This window comes from Phodopus roborovskii, unplaced genomic scaffold (assembly GCF_943737965.1).
Source record: "Phodopus roborovskii unplaced genomic scaffold, PHOROB, whole genome shotgun sequence".
NCBI classification, from domain to species: Eukaryota; Metazoa; Chordata; class Mammalia; order Rodentia; family Cricetidae; genus Phodopus; species Phodopus roborovskii.
Window position 1 is genome coordinate 23,124,973 of NW_026126558.1, and position 23,843 is coordinate 23,148,815.

Sequence of the window (23,843 nt, forward strand, 5' to 3'; positions counted from 1 at the left end):
AATGGGGGAGGTACTGCGGGGCTGCAGGGCTCGGGTGGAGGATGGAAGCACCGGACAGGGATTGGGGTCCGAAGTTGCGCAGCGCAGCAGGCTTCATTGCACGGTTGCAGGGCTGCAATAGGATCATGTGCGAAGGCCCATCCCGCATCTCTGGACCCATTCCCCCAGACCCTACGCTCTGCCCGGACTATTACCGGCGTCCGGCCTCGGGTGAGTTACAGGGTCCCACAGCGTGGCAAGTAGTTCGCGCCGCCACCGAGCATGGCTTTCCATCGCGTCTTGCTCTTCAGCCCAAGGGCGCCTGGAAGGAAACCCAGTGAAGCTGGACCTGCTGACTTCAGGTCGTGACCTGGACTCCAGTCCTCCTCGTGGCCCCCGCATCAGGCCTGGAGCCCGAGAGATCTTAGAGCGTGGCCAGCGAGGCGTGGGAGACGTACTGCTGCAATTGGAAGGCATCTCCCTTGGTTCAGGGGTATCTCCTAAGAGTGAGTCCTTGCAAGAAGGGGTATCGAGGCATTCGGAAGTCAAAAGCAGAGATTAAAACAGGGTGCTTCTTAATTGCCTTGAGCCCAGGTAATTATGTACTTTTGTGGGTCTTAGTTTTCCTAGCGCAAAAAGAGGCCGAAATGCACTGCTTCCTGGCAGGATCTGAGTTAGTTCTTATGTAGGAAATCCTAACTTCAAGCATTCACACCTTGACGGAACATTGTTTACTTAGCCTACTTCTGTGCCAAGCCCTATAGGTGTTAGGAAAACAGATTTTAAAAGCATGGGCATCACAGTTGGAGGCAATAAACAAGACAGGACAAGGTAATTAATGGTATACTTTCACTATCGAAATGCAGACGATAACCAGGAACACTGGAAGAAGAGAGTAAGGTGATAGTAGTGCTGTGTGTGTAGTCTAACTTACACAAAGAGGTCTTGGTTGTAGTGTGTGTATGTGTGTGTGTGTGTGTGATGTTGGAGATTGAACCCAAGGCCTCTTGTATACTAGGCATCTACTAGGTTGTTTGGGAGGAATTTCTGCAAAGGGTACAGTGTGTGAGCCTATGTGGTCTACTCTAAGTCCCATGGCCACTTGTAGGGTTGTCCCTAGCAACCATTTTTTACCCAGGGAAGAATCCGAAAGACCATGAGAAGGAAAACCTGAAACGGATCAGAGATATTCAGAGGCGTTTCCAAGATCAAGAACGCAGCCGGGAGCAGGGCCAGCCTAAGCCCCTGAAGGCACTATGGCGCTCACCCAAGTATGACAATGTCGAGTCTCGAGTCAAGGCCAGGATGAAGGTATCTGCCCCTCAGAGCCAGACATATTGTCCATATTGGCCAACAGACAACTATACCCTGATCTAACTCTCAGGTTGTAGGGGGATCATAAAGGCTAAGACATCTGGGGTGGACTTTCCCTGAGGAGCTGATGGCATCAGGACAAGTAAGAATTAGGCTAGGGGAAGAGATAAGACCATAGAGATGAAACCTCATAGGTAGAAAGAAGTTCTGGGATCAGGGCAATGGAGATAGTAGTTAATTCAATTTGTAGACAGTTAGAACTGAAAGCTATCTTGACACATATCTGAAAGAACTGCCTAAGCTACATGTCAACATTATTTATTTGTAGTGTTGGAGACTGAATCCAGGGTCTCATGTACCTTAGGCATACACTGTACCACTTACTAAGTTATACCCGCAGCCTTTCTATCAGTTTATCTGTCTCTGTTTCATGTAGCCCAGGCTGACTCTGTGTGCATGAGCTAAAGTTGACCTTTGAACTCTGCAGTCTTTTCTTTCCCTTTTTTTTTTTTTTTTTTTTTTTTTTTTCCGAGACAGGGAGACAGGGTGACAGGGTTTCTTTTTATTGCTTTGGAGCCTGTCCTGGAACTAGCACAGTATACCAGGCTGGCCTCCTCTGCCTCTGCCTCCTGAGTGCTGGGACTAAAGGCATGCACCACTAACACCTGGCTGGACTCTCTGTTTCCACCTACCAAGTACTGGAATTAAAGGTGTATACTACCACACCACTTTCTCTGTTTTTCTTTTAATTAATTTTTTGAGATAAAATAATATTTATGGGACTGGAGAGATAATGGATCAGTGGTTAAGATTACTGGCTGCTCTTGCAGAGGACCTGGGTTCAATTCCCAGCACCCACATATCAGCATACAACTGTCTGTGACTACAGTTCCAGGGGATCTGGCACCCTCCCACCAATGCACATAAAATAAAGTTAAATAAATTAGTTTTAAAAATTTTTTTATATGTATGGGTATTTTGCCTGCAAGACTATGTGCCACAGAGGCCAGGAGGTGGCATCAGATCTCCTGCAACTTTTGTTCTAGACTGCTGGGAACTGCCAGGTGGTTACTGGTTACTGGTCCCCTGGAAAAGCATCCAGTGCTCTTACTGCTGAGCATCTCTCCAGCCCCCACCCCCACTACTTTCTTTTGAAACAAGGTCTCCGTATGTAGCTTGGTCTAGCCTCAAAATCATCATGTAGGCCCAGGCTGGCCTTGAACTTTTTTGTTGTTGTTTTTCGAGACAGGGTTTCTCTGTGTAACTAACAGTCCTGGCTGTCCTGGAACTCACTTTGTAGACCAAGCTGGCCTCAGACTCACTAAGATCTGCCTGCCTCTGCCTCCTAAATGCTGAGATTAGAGTGTGCCCTCAATGCCCAGCTGGCCTTGGACTTTTAATATTCCTCCTGCTTTAAGCTCTCAGATGTTGAGGTGATAGGTTTGCACCACCACTTCCACCTCATTCCTTTCTGAGACCAAAGCTTGCTATTTAGCCTCAGGCTGTCCTTGAATTCTCTGCATAACCTAGACTGGCCTCAAATTGTCACTCCTACCAAAGCCTCCTGATTCCTGGGACTATAGGCATGTACCACTCACTATTCCTTGAAACATTATTTCTGAGGACAGAGAGGAGGGTCAGGTTTTGGTAGTAGTTACCATTTCTCTATTCAGGGACCCAGAAAGACACAGAGGACTGAGAGAAAAGACAAGGTCACATGAGATTGTATTCAAGCTGAAGCATGTGTGGGACTGCCAGGGGGTAGGACTGTGTCCAAGAAGCAGATGGGTACATAGCTCTGGATCTCATCAGTGAGACCAGAGTGTTATTGACAATTAAATTGAGGACAGTGGGTCTAAGGAAGCAGCCCTTGGTTTTGAGGACTTGGAGGCAACCCTCAGTAACTTTTGGGGTGCTAGAGCCAGAAAGCTTGGTTAAAAGGAGAAAAGGAGCTGGGTGATGGTGGTGCATACCTTTAATCACAGCAGGGAGGCAGAGGTAGTTGGATCTTTTTAAATTCAAGACCAGCCTAGTCTACAGAGCAAGTTTCAGGATAGCCAAGACTATACAGAGAAACCCTGTCCTGCAAACCCAAAATGAATGGAAATGGAGGAAAGGATGGTAGCCAAATGAGGATGAATGTAGTTTGTTTTCTTTTCTTTTTTTTAAAGACTTATTTATTGTGTTTACAATGCTCTGCTTACATGTCTGCTTCAACACCAGAAGAGGGCACCAGACCCAAGTACAGATGGCTGTGAGCCACCATGTGGTTGCTGGGAATTGAACTCAGGACCTTTGTAAGAGTAACCAGTGCTCTTAACCTCTGAGCCATCTCTCCAGCCCTGTAGTTTGTTTTCTTAAAGCTTTAAGAGACAAGCATATTTGAATGTTGTTGAAACGTCTTCCTTCAAGGAGGAGGCTCATAGAGATGATCATAGAAAGGTACTTAGAGGAAGGAGAGACAGAAAGGGGAATAGTTTTGTGGCTTAGGACCCTGTCTTCAGCCTCCCTGATTCCTCTGCTGTGTCCTGCCTTCCAGGAGCCTAGCCCTGCCTCTGTAACAGAGCCTGCCCACTTCCTGCGGGCACACTCCCGCTGTGGCCCTGGGCTCCCACCACCCCGTGTTTCCAGCACCCACCTCACCCTGCCAGGTCCCAAAGCTAAGGTGAGAGGATCTGAGGGGACCAGAAAGGCTATTAGCCTGCCATCTTGGGGGTGGGGTACAGAGATCCAACACAGTGCTACAGGGTCCCTACTATGCTTGCCATGTCCCTTGCAGGGACCAGGCCTGGATGTGGATTTCATTAGTCACAATGCCCGAGCTGCCAAGAGAGCCCCCCGGCGCCATTCCCGTTCACTGCAGGTCCTTGCACAGGTTCTAGAACAACAACGACAAGCTCAGGAGCACTACAATGCCACACAGAAAGGCCATGTGCCCCATTAGTAAGTTACATGGGCCTACAAGTGTCCTTATGGACCTTTGTGGTGGGAGGGACCCTATCTGCCTTGGTGTCATCAACCCTGGGCCTGTGCATTTACAGCTTGTTGGAGCGCAGGGATCTGTGGCGGAGGGAAGCTGAAGCTCGCCAGCATAGCCAGCCAGACCCTGCCATGCCCCCTGGCCACACACTCATGCCTGAGAATCAGCGGCTAGAGACACTGAACAATCTGCTCCAGAGTGAGTACTTGAGCAAGGGTGGCTGAAAGGGAGCCCATGCACCCCTACCCAGCATTTGCTGTTTCCATGCCCCTTGTAGGCCAGAGCCAACTGCTGCGTGAGTTAGTTCTGCTACCTGCTGGGGCAGACTCTCTAAGAGCACAGGGCTACCGTGCTGAACTGGACCAGAAGTTGGTGCAAATAGAAGAGGCTATCAAGATCTTTTCCCGTCCCAAAGTCTTTGTGAAGATGGATACCTAAGCCCTGCCTTTGTGGGTAGAGCAACAGAGAGCTCCACAGTGAGGATTGACACATGGCTACAAAGAGCAAACACAAACCCTGCCACAGTTCCAAAGACAGGAGCATTGGGGTAGGTAGTTTCTCTAGAGCATTGCCTAGTCACCAGTAGCTGCAGAAGGACCATCCAGCCTTCCAACTTCTATGTCAAAATTAAACCTTTTGTACCCAGTAGCCGTCTCCATAGGATCTTTCTTAGAAATGCCAAGTTCAGTGGGCCTCCTGCTGCATAGTTAGAGGAAGTCTCTTCGTGTGCTCTTATTATTATCCCTCCTGCCTCATGTACACAGAAGAAGCCTGATTTACAGGGTCAAGGAAGAGGTTAGGGCTGGGACACAGAAGAACCATATCTACATTTGTAGAAAACCTTTAATGTTCACTGGGTTGAGAGGGCTCTGAGAACAAGCTAATCTTCCCTCCCCAACTGGAAAGTCCATGCCACATTCCAGCAGCCTAAAGTAACAAGGGCTGCATCTTTGGCTGTTAGAGGCTGAATCCACTAACATCACCTCGCATGCCATTCCCCCAGTCAGAGTTGGCTTGCTCTTGGCTATCCAAGGAGGGCAGAGAGCTGCCAGCACCGGGAAGTAGGCAGCCAGGTTGCAGGTCCCAGCACAGGGGTCCCTGAGACAGCCCATTAGAACATGGAGGGTGGCGGTTTTCAATGACCAGGTCACTGCTGTCATCGTCGCTGTCAGGGTCAGTAGGCCCAGGCCCTACAGAGGAAGGCCCTGTCAGACGCCCAGAGGCCCCTCGAACCACATTGTTACGCTGGTTGGCAGGCTTGACAGTGACAATGAGGTTATGGCTGTTGGCAACCATCATGTCTGTCACTTGGTCCAAGGTCTTCCCGGCCACTTCAATGCCATTGACCTCGAGGATCTCATCACTCACTGCCAGCAGCCCTGTGCTCTCAGCCAGGCCCCCACGTACCAGGCGGGAGATGAAGATACCTGGAACCCGCTCCAGGCCCTGGGGAGCCACCCGAACACTCATGCCATCTCGAATGTAGAAGCCCAGGGGACGATCTGAACCATGTTTGTGAAGCCTCACACGTCGATGGGTCTCAGGTAGTAGGTCCACATCTATGACTGAAGACACCTGTCGGAAATCTTGGGGCAGGCTGATTAACAAGGGTGATCGGGTGCGCAGAGGTGCCGCTGGTCGAAGCAGGAGCCCTTTCTTTCGCCTCTGCAGAGAGTTGGAGGCAAAAGCCAGACCACTGGAGTCACCTGCTGCTGCAGAAGAGGGGGGGGTACTAGGATTAGAGAAAGGGACATTGTCAACTGTTTCCTACCACTTGGAGGTCAGACCAAGGGCAGAGACTTTAGAAGGTGAAGCCTGGGAACCCTGGGTATGTACTAACCCTAGTAGACCTGCCCTGTCACTCTACCCCAAGGAAGATGCCCAATGTACCCCATCCTCACCCCGCTTCTGCACCAATAGGCGCAGTGGCGGGGGCCCGCTGGCCAGGGCCCGGTGCAAACTGTCATCGTTGGTGAGGGGCAGCAAGTCGCCGTGAGCATCCGTATAGCCAAGCAGCACATCCAGGCCAGATATCTGGTGTACCACACACAGCAACCGCGAGAACTCCTGGAAGCCTCTCACCGAAGCGCGGGGCAGCGCAAAACGTCGGAACTCGGCATCAAACTGGAGGCGGGAGGGGAAGGGGAGAGGAGTATCAGGACAGCCCAAGCCCCTTTCTCACTACAGGTTTGAGGCTGTCAAGTGAGGGAAAGGGCTGCTGCAAGGGCTGCAGCCTTAAGCTTAAACCTCAGTTCCAGTACAAGGGACACTGTCCAAGGTCTTTTCCTACATACCCAGGCCACAGAGGGACTCTGGAGATTCGTAATGGGAAGAAGGATGCTATGAGGGGAGGCAGGCAGGAAAGCAGAATAGGACAGGATGGAGGACAGAAAGAGTGATGGATGGTGATCAAGAAGCCAATAAGGGAGAGAAAGGAAATTGGGAGCATCTAGCGCAGTGGCCAGAACCGAGGCCGGAGAAACCCTTACTTTGCTCTTCACCTCGACGATGCTATCGGGACTGCGCGCCGGAGTCCTCTGCGGCCTGGCCATTGCGGGACCAGGCGGGCCGGGGACAGTGCCCCAAGGCTGCCCGCCGAGGCGCAGGTGCACAGCCCGGCCCGCTGGCCCGAGCCGCCCCGCCCCTGGCAGTAGCACTGGCCCCTCCCTCCTACCCGAATCATTACGTCAAGGGGGACGCGACACAGAGAAACCGCGGAGTCTACGTTTCCTTGGAAACGGAGACGGAGGTAGCGAGGGCTTCCTCTGCTTTTACGTCATCACGCTATGGTTCGAGTGTTCCTATGAGGACTCGACCAATCCGGGAGCAGAATGAGGAAATAACATTTTTGCGGAGTAGACTAAGTCAACATGTTGGGAGACCTCTTGGTGTCACACAGCGCAGAAGGGACTTCGAGCCCCATTCTCGGCTGCATTATCCTAAACTGGATCGTTCCTATCCAGACCAGCCCTTGCTCTTTCCTTTTCGGTACTAGGTAGTACTGAGGTCACAGACTCAGCAAGTACTCGGTAAGAACTAGCAGCCAGTTGCCACGCTAGCCAGCCCAGAAGTGCTTGCGCAGGCGCAGAAGCGTGAATAGGCGGAGCCTCAAACTTAGGCTCCACCTAGCGGTCACGTGCTTCCTCTCCGACGGAAGACTGAGCGGCGCGCCCGCGGGAATCTCCTGCTTGGGAGTCTCCTAGGGAGCGGCCTCTGTAATGTTGGGCTCGGGGAGGCTAGAACTGCGGCCCTGGATTCGAGAGCTGATCCTGGGTTCAGAGACACTATCAAGCCCACGAGTCGGGCAGCTCCTAAAGGTGAGCAGACCACTGAGGTCCCAGAGACCTGAGTGGAGGCTGAGGAAGTGAGTTGACACTAGCCACTACTGTTAGGTAATCCAGGACTCGGAGACTCCGGGCCCGTCTTCTGCGCCTGACACACATGACACCGGGGCCATGTTGCTTGTGTCAGACGGAACCCACAGTGTCCGATGCCTGGTGACGCGCAATGCCATCGACACCTCCGAGTGGTAAGAGAGGCATTCCTTGTCTATATGTAAAGTGGGAGAGCGAGGTTGAACCCGAGGTGGGCGGGAGCTTTAGAGGTGGGAAGGTCATACCCCTAGCGTTCGGGTATATGCCTGGGTTCTGGGCAGTGATAGCTGTGATTGTCGCAGGGAAGAGAAGGAATTCGGATTCCGTGGGACAGAGGGCCGCCTCCTGCTACTGCAGGGCTGCGGGGTCTGCATTCAGGTTGCTCAGGACCGTTCGGTGAGTGGTAAGGCTCACTTTGGGGTGGGGGGGCATTGATTACTGTGCCTGGCTCTTTGTGACTACTCCTGAGACAACGCTCCCCAACTCCTCCAGCCTGCGGAGTTCTACCTCCAGGTGGACCGCTTTAACCTGCTGCCATCGGAGCAGCCTCGGGTACAGGTGACTGGTTGGTAAGTGTTCCCTCCAAGGGAAGGGGATGTAGCACAGTGGCAGAGCATAGGCTTAGCATTCATGAGGTCCTGAGGGCTTCAGTCCAAGTCTCCCCATATTTCTGCCCCCAAAACACAACAGTAAATGAAGCTTCCACCTTCTGCCTTTTCACTCTCCCTGGCATAGGTCTTTGGGTGAGAAGGCTTGGGCGTCAGTCACTGACTACATACCACTCTCCTTTTTTTCCAGCAATCAGGATTCGGATGTGCAGAGAAAGTTATGTGAATGCCTTGAGTGAGTCTGGGGTTGGGCTCTGAGGCTGAGTGTGTTGTGCTCAGGGGTGGCAGAGCTGGGTAGACTGGAACCAGGTTGTTCCTGAGAAGTGTTCACTCTGTTTCTCTAGGGACCACCTTTCAGAGTCTGCTTCTGCCAGTGCAGGTGCTGGTAGGGTCTCTGGGTAATCCTGCCTAACTCCCTGTGGAGATACTAGTGCTATCTTGTGCCTCTCAGTAAGTAACCTATCCTGTTTCAACTTCAACCCTTTGGCCAAATCTCTGGCCCCAGGCCTAACACTGTCTCAGCTTCTGGATGAGGTGAAAGAGGACCAGGGTCATCGGGGGGCCCTAGTGCATCTAGCCGAGAGCTGCCTGACACTTTCAGGCCCTTACACAGCCACCCCCCTCACCCACTGGACAGCCTCTTGTTTACAGGCCAAGGTCAGTGTGGGGCTTTTCTTGGGAGGTTTCATGGTGAGGGTTAGGCAACTGCCATGCTGAGGTTTCATGTCCCACAGGAAGAAGCCGTGTTCACTGTCTCTAGTTTATTGCTGCACATCTCTGAGAATGACGAACAGATTCTCAGTTCTATTGGGTCAAATCAGAATGCACCAGGTAAGGAGAACTGGAGAGGTTGGAAGGGGGCGAGTCTTTGGAGCCCAAGGCCCACCATAGCATTGATGAATTCCAGCCACCCATCTTTGTTCTTCAGCCAGTTCTATAGGTTCAGGCCAATACTATCAGTCAAATTACTGGGTTGTGTGGAATGCTGTGAAATGTTGTATAATAGGCCCTGAGCTGTCCTGAGCTGAAAGGTCTGTCCTGTCCTCACAGTCAGTCTTCTCTCCCCAGGAAACCCTGCTTCACTCAGGAACATACCATTGGAAGAAAGTGATGCCAGTGTTAGCCTTCTGTCATCCTTGGCTACATCAGACCCTGGACAGAAGGACAGCATCCAGCCTGCACCAGCTGTTTGTTCATCCTCCCTAAGGCCTCAGGCTCCCAGTTCCCCACCTCATAGTTCTATACCCAGCTCCCCACTCTTGACCTGTACCCCCAGTTTCTTGCCCCTAAGCCATGCCTCCAGTCCATACCAGGCCCATAGCCTGGAGATGAGGGAGCTCCAGTGGCCTATCAAGAAACGGCAGCTTTTCCCAAGAACCAGAGCCAAGGGAGTCCAAGAACCATGCTCTGTCTGGGTGAGCACTGTGGCTGGCAGGGAAGATGTGGGAGTGCCTTGGGGCTCGGAGAGGGCTAAGGGTAGGCTGGGTGTGCATTAGGGGTCCTTACTGGACTCTGTCTAGATACTGCACCCCTTTCAGGAACCCCCAAAGAGGCATCATGATGCTTCTGCTTTCCAGTATAAATATGAGATGCCCTCAGCCTCCCTCCATGCCCAGGTACAAAGTGCCAGGTGAGTGCTTGGGGCTGTCCCACCTCTGTTGGTCACCAGTCTTAGATAACTGTGACCTAAGGCCATGGTTTCTTTCCAGGGTTCCTCCTCAGCTTCTAGCTTGGGCCTTGAGTTTGGTGATGGAGTCAGAGTCTGAGTTAATGCAGGCATGAGGAGTCACCTGGACATATCAAAGGATGTGTACACACAGGTCTATGGACAAACAGTATTCCACACCCTGTTTCATTCAAGTTTTTTAATAAAATAATTTCATGCGGCAGGAAAGGACAGGATCAGGGATTGGGGCCGCCGCCTCTTTGGTCTGTGGCTGGGGAGGGAGGGCTCCGCTCAGGGCTGGAGGATTCTGTTGGGTATGGAAAAAGAGGCTTGGTTCCAAGGCCAGAGCCTGTGAGGAGAGACAGAAAGTTCTAGGCTTGTGCTGAGCCGTCATGCCATCCTCCCAGTTGGCTCTTGCCCACTCTTACCTAAGCTTGGGGATGGGGGTGCCTCGAGCTTCGGCCTGCGCTTGAGGACAGGAGAGCGCTGCAGCCGAAGGGGCCGTTCTAAAAAGGATACAGAAAAACTCACTGCCTGGCTGTTCCCAACCCTTCTCCGTCTTCAGTGCACGCAAAAACATGCATAGTCTACTCCCATAGATTCTCCAACTAGTGTCCTCCCACCCTAGCAGAGGTCAGTCTTCAGGAGTAGAGGCTGGTCTAGTAGGATGGGATGGTCACTCTTGAACTACACTGGGCCTTTGGGCTTCCTAACTGCTCCAGCACTCAGCACTGGTGGTTCTGTCCAAGTACCAGAACCAAGACTGAAGTCCAGGAGCCCACCCTCCCCCATCTCCTGCGCTCAAACACAGACAGAGGTATCTCCCTCACCAGCAGGGGTCTGGAGCTGGTCCTCATGCACAGACACTGCTCGCCGCCCTGCTGAGAGAGGCCTCGGCCTCAGCTGGCCATCTAGAGGAGGCCAAGATATCAGGGTATGTTCCCAGTAGCTGCCCACACCCGGTCTTTACCTCCCGCTTTTAGTGTTCCCAGATGAGTTAACTTCCCAGGAGGTATTCTGCCAGTCCCAGCCTAGGACTGGGGTGCCTACCTACCTTCACTCCGAGGGCCCAAGCAAGGATCCTCTGGGAGATTCAGGATGTCTGGGGAGGGGCTGGTTCTTCGGGGACTTGGGCTGGGACATGGGGAAGGGGGCCCTGGACCATCCTGTTGGCCCCAACCACGGCCTCTGAGCTCTGCATTCAGCTGCTGCCCCAGTGTCTTCCAGGTGGCAGACTCGGACCCCTGGGTCCCTGGCCCAGGTCTACATGAGGGATCTGGGTAGAGAAACAAATGTCAGCTAACTGCTGAACCTGGCCTTGGAGATGGTTCTGAGTAATGGTCTGATCCCTAGCCTCACAATCCTTATACCTCCCTCTTCATACACAGTGGCCCTCACTCACCAGCAGACACAGAATGAGTACGGGACTTGATTGAGATGGGAGGGGTCTCTGTGGAACTGTCCATAATGTCACCTGCAAAGTAGGACTAGAAGCTTAGGTGCCAGACCTCAATGGTTCACCTTCAGGGAGGAAAAACATCCTGTCCCCTCCCCCAGGAGAGCAAGCACCTTAGGGACTATCTCTAAGGCCAACTCTTCCACCTAAATATATTTCTTTGTTCCGGGGTCCTACTTACCATCTGAGCCTGCCTTCTTGATTTCACCATCTTTGCTCTGTAGGAAACAAATCAGTCAGACTTCCTGTTGCCCTTATTCTGGCCTTGTCTCTGTTCCTTTGTGTTCTTAAAACCTAGCTACAGAATGTATACATAGGATGGCCCTAACATGGCAAATGTATTCCCCTGCCCTCTGACCTTACAATCTGAGATGACAGAGTTAACACATAAAAAAATATGCATGTTAGTTATAACAAGTAGGTTTTGTTTTTGAGATAGCCTCATTGTATAGCTCATGCTAGTCTTCCTTCAGTCCTCCTGCCCCAGCTTCCTGAAGGCTGAGATTACCACTATACTCAGCAGATAATGTCATTTCTTAGTTTTATGATTCTTCCCATACTTTAATGTCTCTAAATTCAGGCCAGATCTCATTGCATATGGTGTTTTTCCTGGAAAAGTTAAGTGGTTGGTACATAGGGGTGAGGTTCTTGATAAAGACCATGATTGGAATGACATCATCAGGGTGACCATGAAATGGAGCCAGGGAAGGCTCACAAGGAGCTGCAGGGACAGCTGAAAAGGAACCTGAATAACCCAGGACACAACTAGACATAAGACAGTATATAAGCCACTGGCCATGTGAGGCTCAGATGCTCCAAAGGACAGCAGGGGAGTTTAACGTGGCCAGGACTGAGAGTCCATAAGATCTTGCTGCAGGGTTAGGAATCTGGATAAAGAGGAAGTCCTGGAGGACTGTTTTCAGGTATAGGTAACAAGGTCAAATTTCTGTTAAGAATCTTTGGAGAAAGTTCCCTACACCAGGAGGTACCAGGTCAGAAACAAGAAGGAAGAAAGTTCAATGACTATTTCTAGGGGTAAGAGTGTAGCTGACAATTAGATCTACTTGTGCCTCGTGTTTCCCCCTTCTTGGTCACATATGTCATCCACAGATTGCCACATGCCACCTGCCCCCAGTTCACACATGCCCCAACTCACTTGCTTCCTCTTGCTTTCGGCACCCCCACTGCCCCGGCTTACGCCAATCCTCTGCAGCATCACTTGGACCCGCTGCTCAAAAGATGGAGCCAGTTCTGTGTCTCCCCGTTCCAGAGGCCGCCTCTGGGGACAGAGATGCCCAAGTGGCGAGAAAGCCCACTGCTTTCTCTTCCTGGAGAGCCCACAGCCCCAGATGCCAGTTCTTACCTTGTCAGGTCTGGCCCCCACTGTTGCTTCCTCCTCCTCAGCCGGTAGCAGTATCATAGAGTAGGCCTTGCTTTCTCGGGTATAACGAGGCCGATTTCTTCGGGCAGAGTCAGGGCTGCTGGTGCCCCCTTCTGCCCCTCCAGGCTCCTCACCACGGCTTGGACGGGCTGGTGGTCGAAGCAGGTCCCCAAGTGTGGTTTTTCTGGCACGAGCTGTTGCTCCAGGGCTGGTCTCTAGCTCAGATCTTGGACCCCTTGTTGAACGAGGTTTCTTAAAGGCAAAGAGGGTACCCAGCTTCTTTCGAAGTGTACGGGGGACAGGAGTGGCACCGCCCTCAGTGGCTGGATCCTCCTCTGGGGCCCAGCTGTAGGAACAACCATCTGTGAGTAAAGAAAGTCAAGGGTGTCCCTCCCTCTTCCGCCCCCAGCAACTGACCCTCACTCACAGGCGATCCTGCTGGATCAGCCTTTTGGAGAAGAATTCCTCCACACCCTCATCCACACGAGCAGTGAGCCCATTCCCTTCTTGAAGCAGGGCTGGGGACACCTGGGAGACATTGGGAGGTTAGGAGTCAGGACTGAGAACTGTGGCTCTCCAACCCCCATTTCTTCCCAGTGACCTGGCCTGAGTATATCCCAGAGCAGGGGTGCTGTTTGTACAGCGCTAGGTTTCATTCCTCTCTGTTGCCCTCACTGTTGCCACTGTACACCTGCTCAGTCCACACCCGTTCTTGTTTCATAGAAGATTCTATACTCTGAACCACCTGGCTATCACTAAGCAAACACCTACGGGTCACACATTCCAATATGCTGCCCTTTTACTTCTAACAGACCCCCGCAGTACCCTAACCCTCCACCGCCACCCCACCCCACCCGGCCTATTCATCCAGGCTCAGTGGCACTGCTGCTGCGTCAGACCCGGGGGGGGGGGGCTCCGGCCAGCTCCTCCTCTCCTTCTGCCAGTGCCCACTGCCCCTGCCAGTACCCAGCCCACACACACACATCCACCCGCTGGTGCACAACAGACGCAGGGTGTCCCGCGCGGCCCAGCTGCCCAGTATTTTTCAGTAACCCCAGGAGAGGGTGGGCAAGGCGGACACCCGCTTTCACACGTCCACGCATACAGCAGACCACTCCAAGACGGGAGTCCACCATCTAGGAGCTGCCCATTATTGGCACAGCCTGAGGTTGAGGGTGGCCAGGAAGATGATAGGGCGCAATCGGGTGGCCTTGGGCCTCTACCCATCTCCCTGTCTTCTACAGCAAGTGAGGAGCGAATGGACTACCCATGACCCTCAAGCGGGGCGAGGGGGAAGGGAATCACTTACCTGGGGGCCCCCCGGCGGCGGGCGGTGGTGGTGCTGGCGACGTGGCCGTGGCCGGGCCCGGGTCGGATGGCGTAGGGGTTGCCCGGCGGGTGGCAGGTCCATGCGAGGCAGCGGGCCGGCGGGTGGCCCCGGGGCGGCAGGGCTTGGAGAGCCGCCTGCAGACGGCCCAGCCTGCGGCTCTGCATCTTCTCCCGGAGCTGCCAGCTCGGGGTCCCGCTCTGCTTCCTCAGCAGTACCTGAGGCGAAAGCACCAGAAGAGCACAGAGCGTCGAACCCGGGGAGGTGGCGGAGGCGCTAGGACGGGCGGCGGGGGACCCGCCCAGGGCGCGGGGAGGGGCCCGGCTACGCCGCCCGCCCCTCCCCCAGTCGCCGCTGTCCGTGGTGCTGAGCGCGGCCCCGAGTGCGCGCGGCTGCGAGCAGCCGCCAAGCATGCGCGTCCTGGGGTTAGGGAAAGGGGCGGGGGAGGCAGGGAAGAAGGTATTTTAGTCTTATTCCATTCAGGTCTTACACAGTTCTGAGAAGAGCTGACTCCAGCTTTCTTTCTGGCCTGGCTAGGGTATAGGTGGGACAAGGCTGAATGAGTGTCTAAGTGCTCAGATTTAACAGAGCTTCAGTTCACTTGGTAAACTCTCTTTCCTCCAGGGCTGACTTACCATGAAGAGAGGGGACCAGGTGAAAACAATAGCTGGGCTCAAGCCATTTCCATGAAGAACCACTATCCTGGTGGGATGGATAAAACCTCAGTCTAGGATTTGAGTGAGGCATAACCCAGAACTGCTACTCACCTTCCGCATCCCAGGGCTACTGAAGATCTGGAGACACTCACCTCTCTCTCCTCTTCCTTCTCCATGGGAAAGAAAAGATCTTCCAATCCCCCAGGCTCAAGGGGACTGAGCCCTTGTACATCCAGTGATGGTACAGCAGGGTCCACGGTCACTGGTGCCTGTTGTGCTAGACTCTCCATCTGCAGTATGGGCCACCCGAAGACAGACAGATCTAAGATAACCCTAATCCAGTTATCTTATGACCCCCAACGTCATTACAGGGCCCCTGTGAGTGTTAAACAGGTCACTGTGAAAATATATACAATGCTTCCCCTCACCAGCCTATCTCTGGCTGTATGAAGACTTTCAAGAGCCTGAGTCACAATGCTCTCTGCTAGGGTCCCTGTGATTGACAGGCGCATGTCCCTGAAGGCAGAAGAGGGTGATGGTTAGTGTGTGGTTCTTTCCAGATCTGCCCAACCCGGTGGAGCTTGCTTACCGCAGCCTAGTAAAGGCATCTCGCAGCAGATGTTCTGGAAGCAGTTCTGAAAGGCTCCTGGAGCCCACCAGAACTCCCTCTAGCTGCTCCTTCCAGCTAGGTCTCTGCAACATCTGCGGGCAAAGGCTCCTTGTGGTATCCAGTGTGGTCTGAGTGAAATCCTGAACAAAGGTTATAAAGTGGTAACGGTATGGCTAGAGCCTGGACCTCCATGAACTCACTGCTGACTAAGGCATATCATATACAAGCCTGTGGACTGAGGATCAAGCTTGTACAGGGAGGTGAAGCTAGGGCAGGAAGAGCACCTTACCTGGATGTCCTGGCGGCAGATCTCGCCCACCTGACCCAAGAGGCCCTCCAGCTTTTGGTGTAGCCGCCAATGATGGCTTGGAGAACTCCCAGCCTCATACAGAATGGGAAGGATCTGAGTGTCAAGGAACAGAAAGAGTTGCAAGCTGGCACTTCATTAGGAACAGAAAGGTCCTCACATAGGGGAGAGAGTGCTCACACTGAGAGAGAAGTTGGCATTCTGGATGGCATCTTCAGCCTGGTGCACAGCAACCTCACCCTGGGGCCCAGCCCCACAGCCCAGCAGCTCCACGTGCTCCTGCACAGACTGGCACAGTTCATTCACTTCCTGAGGAGAATCATGGGTTAGTCCCTCCTTTGTCTCTTAGGAGTCTCCCTGATCTTGTCTGCTTCCCCTCCCAGAGTTTCTGACAGGGAAGGTGAAGCCCGGAAGACAAACTATGAAGCAAGGTGCTTGGGAAACCCTATCTGTTCAAGGTAGGATAGCAGGGTCTTTTTCCTTTTGGTTGTTTTAGAGACTTGCTACTTCTCACATGCCTAGAAAGAGAAGGAAAGTTTTGGTCACTGTTTTAAAATCTTCTCAACCATCCTCACCAAGAATAGGTGTGTGTGTGTGTGTGTGTGTGTGTGTGTGAGAGAGAGAGAGAGAGAGAGAGAGAGAGAGATTGAGGAAGCCAAAGATGGCTGATCTGGGGTAAGGACTGTATGTTTAAGAGATGGTCCAGAGGCAGACCAAGGCTGTGAAGGCTTCGGTGTGGCTAGGGGAGACCTAGAGGGACATAGGTACCAAAGAAACTGTGCTCCATGATAGAGAGTGGGGTTTATGGATGATAATAAGACCACTTGAGAGGCCGTGAAATGGCCCAGAGCCTGATGACATGAGTCCATCCCTGGGACCCACATTATGGAAGGAGAGAATCATCTCTTGCCTGTTATTCTTTGACTTCCATGTGTACCTGCAAGCATGAGCATGTGGATGCATGTATGCTCGCATACAGTCATACACAATAAATAAGTGTAACAATTTTTTTTAAAAAAAAATCACTCAAAGGCGTGCAGTACATCAAACCCACTCCTCAGATGTCTGGGGAAAGGTAACTGGGCTTCAGAGCTTAGATGAGAATGACGCTTGGGAATACAGATGTAGCAACAGCTCAGGAATCAAGTTAGTGGAGAGAAAGTCATGCCTGAGATAGGACTACTGAAGCTAGCCACAGAGATGAATGGAGTAGGGTAGTCGGATGAGACTGGGGAGAGCTTATTTACATTCGTAAAATAAGGCAGCCAAACATTACATGGGGAGCTATTTTAGGAACAGTAACCAAAGAGAGAAAGTTGTCTGAGATACAGAACTCAGGCAATTTGACCCAAGAGAGTCATACTCTCAGCCTCAGGGGCCCAAGTACTCAAGATTAGGGGAAGGGATACTGACCTGCTCTGAGTGGTCTGAAATCAGACCCAAGGGCTGCAGGCAGGGCTTGAGGTCAGAAGCAGCATCTGCCCGGTTGTTCCTCAAGAGACAGGCTTGGATCTGCAGTCAAGGGATGGTGAGAAGTGCCAGGGGTAGAGTGTACTTATAAAAGGGAGGAGAACAAGAAGGAACCCCCACCTGATGGACTGCTCGTGCTGTTAGCTCTGGACGGCTGCGATGTGCCTGCGTTACATCATTCAGTGGCAGCGGCATGGACTTCAGGCTGTGATTCTCTTCTAGGGCTTGTGCCACATCCAGCAGGCCCAGAGCAGATGTGTTGTTTCGGTCCCAGATCACCGACCTGAAGCCCACCAGACTTCAGCTGGGGCAGAGCCCCGCCCCACCCTCTGGCCTTATTCATTCATCTGCCTCATTGGTCTGTACTCCTTAGTCCCCACAGCCCTCTAACATATCTCCCCTTTCTTCTCTTGTTGGTCCCAGCCCTTGTAATGACCGTGCCCACCGAAGCCTGGTGTTGACTCGTAGAGCCTTGGCTAGCATCTTGGCACCAGCATCCCCTATGGCATTGCCACTGATATCCAGTGCTGTCAGTTTAGGATTAGTACCCAAAGCTTGAAGCAGAACGCTGGCTCCCTGCTTCAACCGGGACTCAGCCACTGATAGAGACTGCAAAGGCTGGGATTAAAAGAAAAGCATTAATGGATGATTGGAATCAAGTTCAGCAAAAACGGGTTTGAAGAAGCAAAAGTGAGAGGTGTCACAAGAGGCTAATTTCTTGAGGCCTCCCCAGGGTTCCATGAACTCACACAGTCATCGTCTTGCATAAGCTGGACTATCCGGTGCAGGACATCGTCCAGGGTCTCCCTGTGGGCAGAGGCCGCTGTTAGGGGACTATCTGAGTGGTGGAGTCCTATCCGAGGGGTATAGGGATAGGCTTGGGGCTTACTTGCACCGAACGTTGAAGTTTCTTCCAAGGGCCACATGTTTCAGAGACCGGCTCCTCCCGATGGCAAGCACCAGAGTCACCATGTCGGAGCCAAAGCCTGGGGGTAACTAGGGTGATGCACAAGTCGATGCTTCCAGGGCGGGGTCCCCACCCTGAGAATCAGGTGAATAGAAGGAATGTGGATGGGTTCCCTGGTAGCCTCACCATTTTCTGACAGATCCAAGGAGCTCAAGGCACCTGCGTCACAAACTAAGTCTTGTATCACCTGGGCACCCGCAGAGCGCAGCTGGAGGTGGAGGTAAGGATGCACTCAGGATATTTATGCCTCAGTGGGGAAGGTCTCTCAGTCCCACTCCCAATGTGTGGACATGCTCCCGGTTCACAACCAGGACCAGGTGCCTACCTCACATGCGCTGAGGTCCAGGTGCAAGTCACGGATCTGCGTATTGAGCGCAAGACCATCTAGAAGGGCCCTGAGAGAGGATGTCACACAGGTGACAAGATCTGGGAATGTGGGACTCAGGTTGCTAATGAATAAGCCTTTGCTAGGCTGCTTGGGATTATGGAAGATGGGAGGGGGGAATAAAGTGGACAGTGGAGGTCTGGTCAAAGTCAGGACTGAATGCATAGGGGCGTGGCCATGGGTAGCAGGACTGACCTAAGCGCTTCAGGTGGCAGTTTGCAGCCGGCCAGGCCCAGGTGCTGCAGCATCCTGGCGCTGCCCAGGAAGCATTGCAGCGCAGCCGGTGCCGCTCGGGACTTCCTGCAGTGGGTGGGGAGAAGGAGAAGTGAGATTCAGGCTCAGAGAACTGATTTCCCGAAGCCTCTTCCTCCCGGGCCTCCCTGTGCCCCGCCTTACGAGCGCGAGAAGATATTCCTTGAAGCTTCAAGGTGCGTGAGGCTGGAGCAGCAGCCACCAGATAGCGCTGCAAAGAGCTGAGGGAAGACATTCCATTAGTCCTGGCCCTGCTCTCCAGCCTACCCTGCTCTCACGCTACCAAGTCCCACCAAATATCCCCCACAACCACACTCTCACCGTGCCTAGAGCGGTGTCAGTTCCTGACAGATTCAGAGACACCAGAACGTTAGGACGGCTCAGGAAAGTGTACAGGCCCTGTGGAGAATGTGAAAGAGGGAGGAGTCAGGGAATGCCTAAGGACTCCTAGCATCCCACTGCCTGAGCAGCTCCAATTTCTGACTTCAAAAACTGCCACTCACCCCACTATCCTGAGAGGCTCCCAGTGCCCCAGGGTTCCCAGAAAGATCCAGGTGGGTCAGGGTAGAGTCAAAGGTGGCATTGGTTGCCAGTGCCCTGCCTAGAGCCCTCATTCCTGGAGGTAGTGGAAAGAGGGGCTCAATCATCCAGTCTTGCTTCACCTGGGCTCCTCCCAGCCTCACCCCCTCCCAGCCTTCATTAGTCCCACCCACCTCGAGGTGTCAACCCTGTCTGTGCTAGGCTGAGTCTCCTCAGGGCTCCTGGACAATGCTCTAGGTGTCTGCTGAGTGCAGCCATACCTGCAGATAGAGCAGCCAAGTGAGCCCCACCTCTCCCAGCTGTTTGCCTTGGGTCTCCCAGGTTCTGCCATACCTCTGTCATCCAGCAAGTTCCCAGACAGGCTGAGCTCCCGAAGACCAGAATTAGAGTGCCCTGTCAGTGCCTGGGCCAGTCGTCGAACAAAGTCTCTAGGGACCAAGACCCTGGTGTAAGACGGATTCCCACTCACACCCCAGACGGCTAGTTCCCAATCCTAAACCCTGCTCAGGAGCCTCACCCTCTCAGGCCACAGGTCTCCAGTACCAGCTCCTCCAAGCAGCAAGACTGGCTCATCATGTGCAGAATCTGTTCTGAGACCTCCAGGCTCTGAGACCAGAGGGCAGAACTCAATAGGCTGAACTTTGACCCTTGCCCCCTTGGCATCCCCTGTTGTGTACCCTCACCAGCTTCATGTCCACGCAGGAGAGACGCCGGAACCACAGGTTGTAAGATAAGGCAGCTACGCTCAAGGCCAGGTCTCTGGTGTGGGGAAGAGGAGGTACAGAGCTCTGGGCCTTCTAGATACTAGGCCCAGCCAACATCCCCACCACAGAGAGGCTCGAGTCTAGTAATATGGTTCCTGGGGTCCTCTCCTCCCAATCCTGGCAAGCCTCCTACCTGCTGCCAAGGTGGGCGAAGTCTCCAAGGCAGAAATGGCGGCAGCCTTGACGATGGTAGATAGTGTCCACATCCTGGATAGGAAGGAAAGTATCCATAGCTGGCTTGGGGCCACAAGGGAAAGAGGGATTCAGCACACATGGGTGTTATCTCCAGAGCTTCCAGAAAGGGCCCTTCTCTCACCCACTGAATCTCCTCTCGGAAAGGGAAGCCATTGTAGTCACACAGAGCTTCATATGTCTCTATGAAGCCACCTAGGGAAAGGCCAGGAATTTCATGGAGGGAAAGAGCGACAATGAGCCTGAGGCAGGGGAAGGCCAGCCTCAGACTGGACGGTAGTGACACAAGGGATCCTGTTCATTTTGGGGAGCCTCTAATGCCAAGAGTCTAGGGCTGCATGGAGGCAAACTGGAAGTTTTATGTGGCTCTGGTTTGGCCCTCACCACATGGACTGCTGGGTGATGTGGACTCTAAGGGATAGCTTCTCTCCAGTCGAGCCAGCAGGGACCAGGGTGTGGGCTTCCGGAATAGCTTCCTAGGGAAGGGGATAAAGGAGAAGAGGCAAGACACTTGTAGCCTCTGAGGGGTGAAAAGCAGTTCACTAATGCCCTCCAGCCCCTTGAATTTTCCAGGCCTCACCCGAGTGTTGAACGAGGAAAGACCTTTTTGATGGCTACAGCCACATGCTGGGCTAGCTGTTCTAGGGCAGCCACACCAGGAAACTCCAGGACCAGTTCAGGCAGGGACTCCAGCTCAAAGGTGACCTGGGGGAGGTGAGACTGTTGCATCTTTGGCTCGGTGTGTTTGGAAGCTCACCCAGAGCTTCGTGCGCAGGGTTAAATGACTGATCAGGGTGTAGGTCTCACCTGAGGCGGTGTCTCCTGCAGTGCCATGGCCTGGACCTCCAGGTAGCTGAATGTGCAGTCCACCTGGAGAGTACAGGGCTCATCTAGGACTGACTGAGGCCACTCTCTGGACCCCAGTTTATGTTTTAAAGTTTTTATTACTGTGTGTTTTGTCCTCATGTTTGTCTGGGTACTGCTTGCACCCCGGGTGCCCGAAGATAACAGGAGGGGGCGATGGGTCCTCTGAAACTAGAGTCCCAACCAGGTTCCTGTGGTGCTGGGAACTGAACCCAGTCCAGAGCTAGACCAGCCCAGACTCTCCTCTTGTCTGCTGCTGGAAGCCAGTGCTGTTGGATAGTAAAAGCCAGCACAGGCAAAAGAAGACAACTCTGCAAATGCAGTTCCTCACTGAAGGGGAAAGGAGTGTTGGCCAGGCCTGGGACTCACCCTCAGGGGGAGGCAGGTATGCAGCAAATAAGCCCTCCATCGAAGCAGTGCCTGGGGGAGACAAAATACTGGTATTCTAGGCAAACCAAGCATCTTTGTAGTGGGCCTGGCCACGGTCCTGGGACTCTACTGCTGGCCACCATACCAGGATATGACTTTGCTCAGCACCCTCTTGGGGAAGCCAGGTTTTCAAGAGCAGTTCTGCCTCCTTGGGCCACAGGAACCTGGTGATCTCGCCTGTGGAAAAACAATCTACTGGGTGACTGTTGTCCTCCCATCAAGGCCACACTGTGCTCAAGCACTCTGCTAGGCTAGGTGTTCATCTACGTATCACCTAGGAAGAAGTGGAGTGCACCTTTAGGCTCTGGCCCACCAGAACAGAACCTCTGGTCAAGTTCCCTGAGCTCAGGTCTAGTTTGGGGTTAGGGCTACCTCTCTGTAGCCAGGTGGGCTCCCAGGAAAGGCCAGACAGGGCTTACCTCGCAGTTCACAGGATATACCGTCTGGGGTCTGAGCCATAGGGCCGGGGTGGCCCAATGAGCTCTGGCGGGAAAAAGCAGCCAGCGGGAGCGTACACAGGAAGCCTGGGGCCCCAGGCAGCACTGCAGCCACCTGCTCCTCCTGCAACGGAAGGTAAGAGCTGCTTCCTGCCCAGGCCGCCCCCGACCCGGCCCCTCCCAGCCTGGGCTTCGTAGGCTGAGTTCGCCCGGGTTGGAGGTTGTGGGAGGGAGGTCGAATCCTGGCTGCTGCTGTCACTCAGGGACTTTTCCGTGTCCGGGTACTTATGGGTGTGGTGAATAGTGTAGCTGATGTGTTGTTGCCTGTTTCTTGCTGAATCTCGTGCCCTACTTTCACCTCCGCCCCGTAGTCCTTGATACCACCACCAGGGGGCGCCACTCTCCAGGGGATTCCAATTTAGTCTGTCCCAAGACAGGGTGGGTAGGTGGAGTAGGCACTCAAAAAAGAAGCCAGAAAAAGTCTGTGAATTCGAGGCCAATCTGGTCTACAGAGTGAGTTCCAGGACAGCCAAGGCTACCACAGCGAAACGCTGTCTCAACAAACAACAAAAACACACACACAAAAAAAAAAAACTAAAAAAAAAAAAAAAAAAAAAAAAAAAAAAAGCAGCGGAGGTGGCTCATGCTTTTAATCCCAGCACTCAGGAGGCATGCTCTGTGAATTCGAGGCCAGCCTGGTCTATAGAGTGAGTTCCAGGACTGCCAGGGCTACCCAGTAAAACTCTGTCTAGAAAAAAGAAAGCCCAAACAATAAACAACCATAATACTCCTATAATACCCTTTATAGCAGTTTCCTTTCATTAAGTTGGGGAGCATTACTATTATTATTTTGGGTTTCTTGTCTTCCTCCTCCCCCCCCCCCACTCCCCGAGACGGGGTTTCTCTGTAACGGCCCTGACCATTCTAGAACCCATTCTGTAGACCAGGCTAGCCTTGAATTCAGATTCACCTGCTTCTGCCCCCAGAGTGTTGGGGTTAATGGCGTGCACTACCACCACCGGGTAGGTTGGGACTCTTAGAAGACAGCTGTAGCTAATTATGGCCTGAATTTTAGGGAATGCTGGAGTGACTCATGAGCAAACACCAAGTACACCATATCTGTGTCCTCATGTTTCTATATTTCAGTTTAGGGAAAATTCACTTGAGAAGGAAGCTAATCTAGAGCTGGGGATCAAGAACACAGTTGGTCAGGTGTGGTGGTGCACTACTTTAATCCCAACACTCAGAAGGCAGAGGCAAGAGGATCAATGTGAGTTCTAGCCCAGCCTGATCTACAAAGTGAGTTCCAGGACAGCCAGGGCTACAGAGAAACCCTATCTCAAAAAAAAAAAAAAAAAAAAAAAAAAAAAGTGTCATGAGTATGCTAGCCAGAAGCATACATACTATTCTACAAAAGCCCAGGGACTAGATTTCAGGGCTCATAGATTTAAAACTGCCCTGAGACTTCCATTAAATCCCACTTCTGACTGCCCTATCCATGGTTCAGCTTAGAGAGAAATGGAATGTCCTGGAAAGTCGAAGACTATGAATTGGGTGAACTCTTTAGCTTCTTTCCCATCTCTACCTACCTTTCCCAGACTTGGGGATGAGACTGGGCATATCCCCTAGACAGGACCCTCTTGACCAAGTCCCAGCCATTCTGAATCAGCAGGATTTTCTGAACAACCTGAACAACACAGAGACCTTGTCTCTTCAAAATAAAGTGACTAAGCACCAAGAGCTTTGCCTACATGAATCCTGAGTTCAATTCCCTGTACTGTGATGAGAACAAACCTCCTAATATGTGTTTGCTGACTTCCACCAAAACATAGGAAAAGATGGGAAGTAGAAATGGAGAAACAACTTGGGGGAAGACACAGCCATT

At 52.7% G+C, this 23,843-nt stretch overlaps 4 protein-coding genes across 8 annotated transcripts; 2 read left to right on the top strand and 2 right to left on the bottom strand.

Moving 5' to 3' along the window:
• The first annotated feature begins 1 nt into the window (after position 1).
• On the top strand, positions 2 to 4,786 carry Enkd1 (enkurin domain containing 1). The gene is made up of 7 exons (XM_051201519.1): positions 2 to 210; positions 291 to 485; positions 1,118 to 1,290; positions 3,833 to 3,958; positions 4,073 to 4,236; positions 4,335 to 4,471; positions 4,551 to 4,786. Exons 1-7 carry the CDS (start codon positions 42 to 44, stop codon positions 4,709 to 4,711), a joined length of 1,125 nt encoding a protein of 374 aa, XP_051057476.1. The 5' UTR covers positions 2 to 41; the 3' UTR covers positions 4,712 to 4,786.
• A 312-nt stretch (positions 4,787 to 5,098) lies between these two features.
• Pard6a (par-6 family cell polarity regulator alpha) lies at positions 5,099 to 6,970 on the bottom strand. Of its 3 annotated transcripts, none has more exons than XM_051201815.1 (3): positions 6,763 to 6,970; positions 6,175 to 6,397; positions 5,099 to 5,982 (listed from the first exon to the last, which is right to left on the bottom strand). In XM_051201815.1, exons 1-3 carry the CDS (start codon positions 6,823 to 6,825, stop codon positions 5,231 to 5,233), a joined length of 1,038 nt encoding a protein of 345 aa, XP_051057772.1. In that variant the 5' UTR covers positions 6,826 to 6,970; the 3' UTR covers positions 5,099 to 5,230. The 3 variants fall into 3 exon arrangements, with proteins under 3 accessions (XP_051057772.1, XP_051057770.1, XP_051057773.1); XM_051201813.1 differs by having other exon boundaries at positions 5,099 to 5,985; XM_051201816.1 differs by having other exon boundaries at positions 5,099 to 5,979; positions 6,763 to 6,969.
• Positions 6,971 to 7,410: 440 nt separating this feature from the next.
• Acd (ACD shelterin complex subunit and telomerase recruitment factor) lies at positions 7,411 to 10,149 on the top strand. Of its 2 annotated transcripts, none has more exons than XM_051201811.1 (11): positions 7,411 to 7,590; positions 7,666 to 7,802; positions 7,950 to 8,043; positions 8,140 to 8,216; positions 8,446 to 8,490; positions 8,600 to 8,640; positions 8,761 to 8,912; positions 8,990 to 9,086; positions 9,324 to 9,670; positions 9,794 to 9,885; positions 9,965 to 10,149. In XM_051201811.1, exons 1-11 carry the CDS (start codon positions 7,492 to 7,494, stop codon positions 10,035 to 10,037), a joined length of 1,254 nt encoding a protein of 417 aa, XP_051057768.1. In that variant the 5' UTR covers positions 7,411 to 7,491; the 3' UTR covers positions 10,038 to 10,149. The 2 variants fall into 2 exon arrangements, with proteins under 2 accessions (XP_051057768.1, XP_051057769.1); XM_051201812.1 differs by having other exon boundaries at positions 8,600 to 8,634.
• Positions 10,106 to 22,081, bottom strand: Carmil2 (capping protein regulator and myosin 1 linker 2). Of its 2 annotated transcripts, XM_051201808.1 has the most exons (39): positions 21,941 to 22,081; positions 21,607 to 21,698; positions 21,462 to 21,512; positions 21,036 to 21,098; positions 20,809 to 20,933; positions 20,613 to 20,704; positions 20,353 to 20,423; positions 20,170 to 20,243; positions 19,956 to 20,031; positions 19,790 to 19,878; positions 19,606 to 19,700; positions 19,446 to 19,532; positions 19,236 to 19,348; positions 19,054 to 19,131; positions 18,877 to 18,953; positions 18,676 to 18,780; positions 18,421 to 18,490; positions 18,222 to 18,303; positions 18,018 to 18,114; positions 17,878 to 17,935; positions 17,574 to 17,746; positions 17,249 to 17,411; positions 17,072 to 17,170; positions 15,839 to 15,967; positions 15,641 to 15,754; positions 15,331 to 15,491; positions 15,170 to 15,257; positions 14,894 to 15,031; positions 14,721 to 14,787; positions 14,068 to 14,303; positions 13,186 to 13,286; positions 12,741 to 13,104; positions 12,534 to 12,656; positions 11,559 to 11,595; positions 11,324 to 11,395; positions 10,976 to 11,197; positions 10,752 to 10,832; positions 10,350 to 10,427; positions 10,106 to 10,270 (listed from the first exon to the last, which is right to left on the bottom strand). In XM_051201808.1, the coding sequence occupies exons 1-39, from the start codon at positions 21,978 to 21,980 to the stop codon at positions 10,158 to 10,160; spliced, it is 4,194 nt and encodes a 1,397-aa protein (XP_051057765.1). In that variant the 5' UTR covers positions 21,981 to 22,081; the 3' UTR covers positions 10,106 to 10,157. The 2 variants fall into 2 exon arrangements, with proteins under 2 accessions (XP_051057765.1, XP_051057767.1); XM_051201810.1 differs by lacking the exon at positions 10,752 to 10,832.
• Between the last annotated feature and the right edge of the window lie 1,762 nt (positions 22,082 to 23,843).

Bases quoted from the DNA above. Each gene is read 5' to 3' on its own strand.
- Pard6a (XM_051201813.1), bottom strand. From the start codon at position 6,825: ATGGCCAGGCCGCAGAGGACTCCGGCGCGCAGTCCCGATAGCATCGTC. The intron at 6,398-6,762 runs GTAAGGGTTTCT...TCCCGCCTCCAG, and splicing joins TCGTCGAGGTGAAGAGCAAA to TTTGATGCCGAGTTCCGACG. The intron at 5,986-6,174 runs GTGAGGATGGGG...CCTCTTCTGCAG, and splicing joins CCTATTGGTGCAGAAGCGGG to CAGCAGGTGACTCCAGTGGT.
- Enkd1 (XM_051201519.1), top strand. From the start codon at position 42: ATGGAAGCACCGGACAGGGATTGGGGTCCGAAGTTGCGCAGCGCAGCA. The intron at 4,237-4,334 runs GTAAGTTACATG...GTGCATTTACAG, and splicing joins AAAGGCCATGTGCCCCATTA to CTTGTTGGAGCGCAGGGATC. The intron at 4,472-4,550 runs GTGAGTACTTGA...TGCCCCTTGTAG, and splicing joins ACTGAACAATCTGCTCCAGA to GCCAGAGCCAACTGCTGCGT.
- Carmil2 (XM_051201808.1), bottom strand. From the start codon at position 21,980: ATGGCTCAGACCCCAGACGGTATATCCTGTGAACTGCGAG. The intron at 21,699-21,940 runs GTAAGCCCTGTC...GTTTTTCCACAG, and splicing joins TATATCCTGTGAACTGCGAG to GCGAGATCACCAGGTTCCTG. The intron at 15,492-15,640 runs GTAAGGTGCTCT...ACCTTTGTTCAG, and splicing joins TCTGCCGCCAGGACATCCAG to GATTTCACTCAGACCACACT.
- Acd (XM_051201811.1), top strand. From the start codon at position 7,492: ATGTTGGGCTCGGGGAGGCTAGAACTGCGGCCCTGGATTCGAGAGCTG. The intron at 8,491-8,599 runs GTGAGTCTGGGG...CTGTTTCTCTAG, and splicing joins AAGTTATGTGAATGCCTTGA to GGACCACCTTTCAGAGTCTG. The intron at 8,641-8,760 runs GTAGGGTCTCTG...CTCTGGCCCCAG, and splicing joins TTCTGCCAGTGCAGGTGCTG to GCCTAACACTGTCTCAGCTT.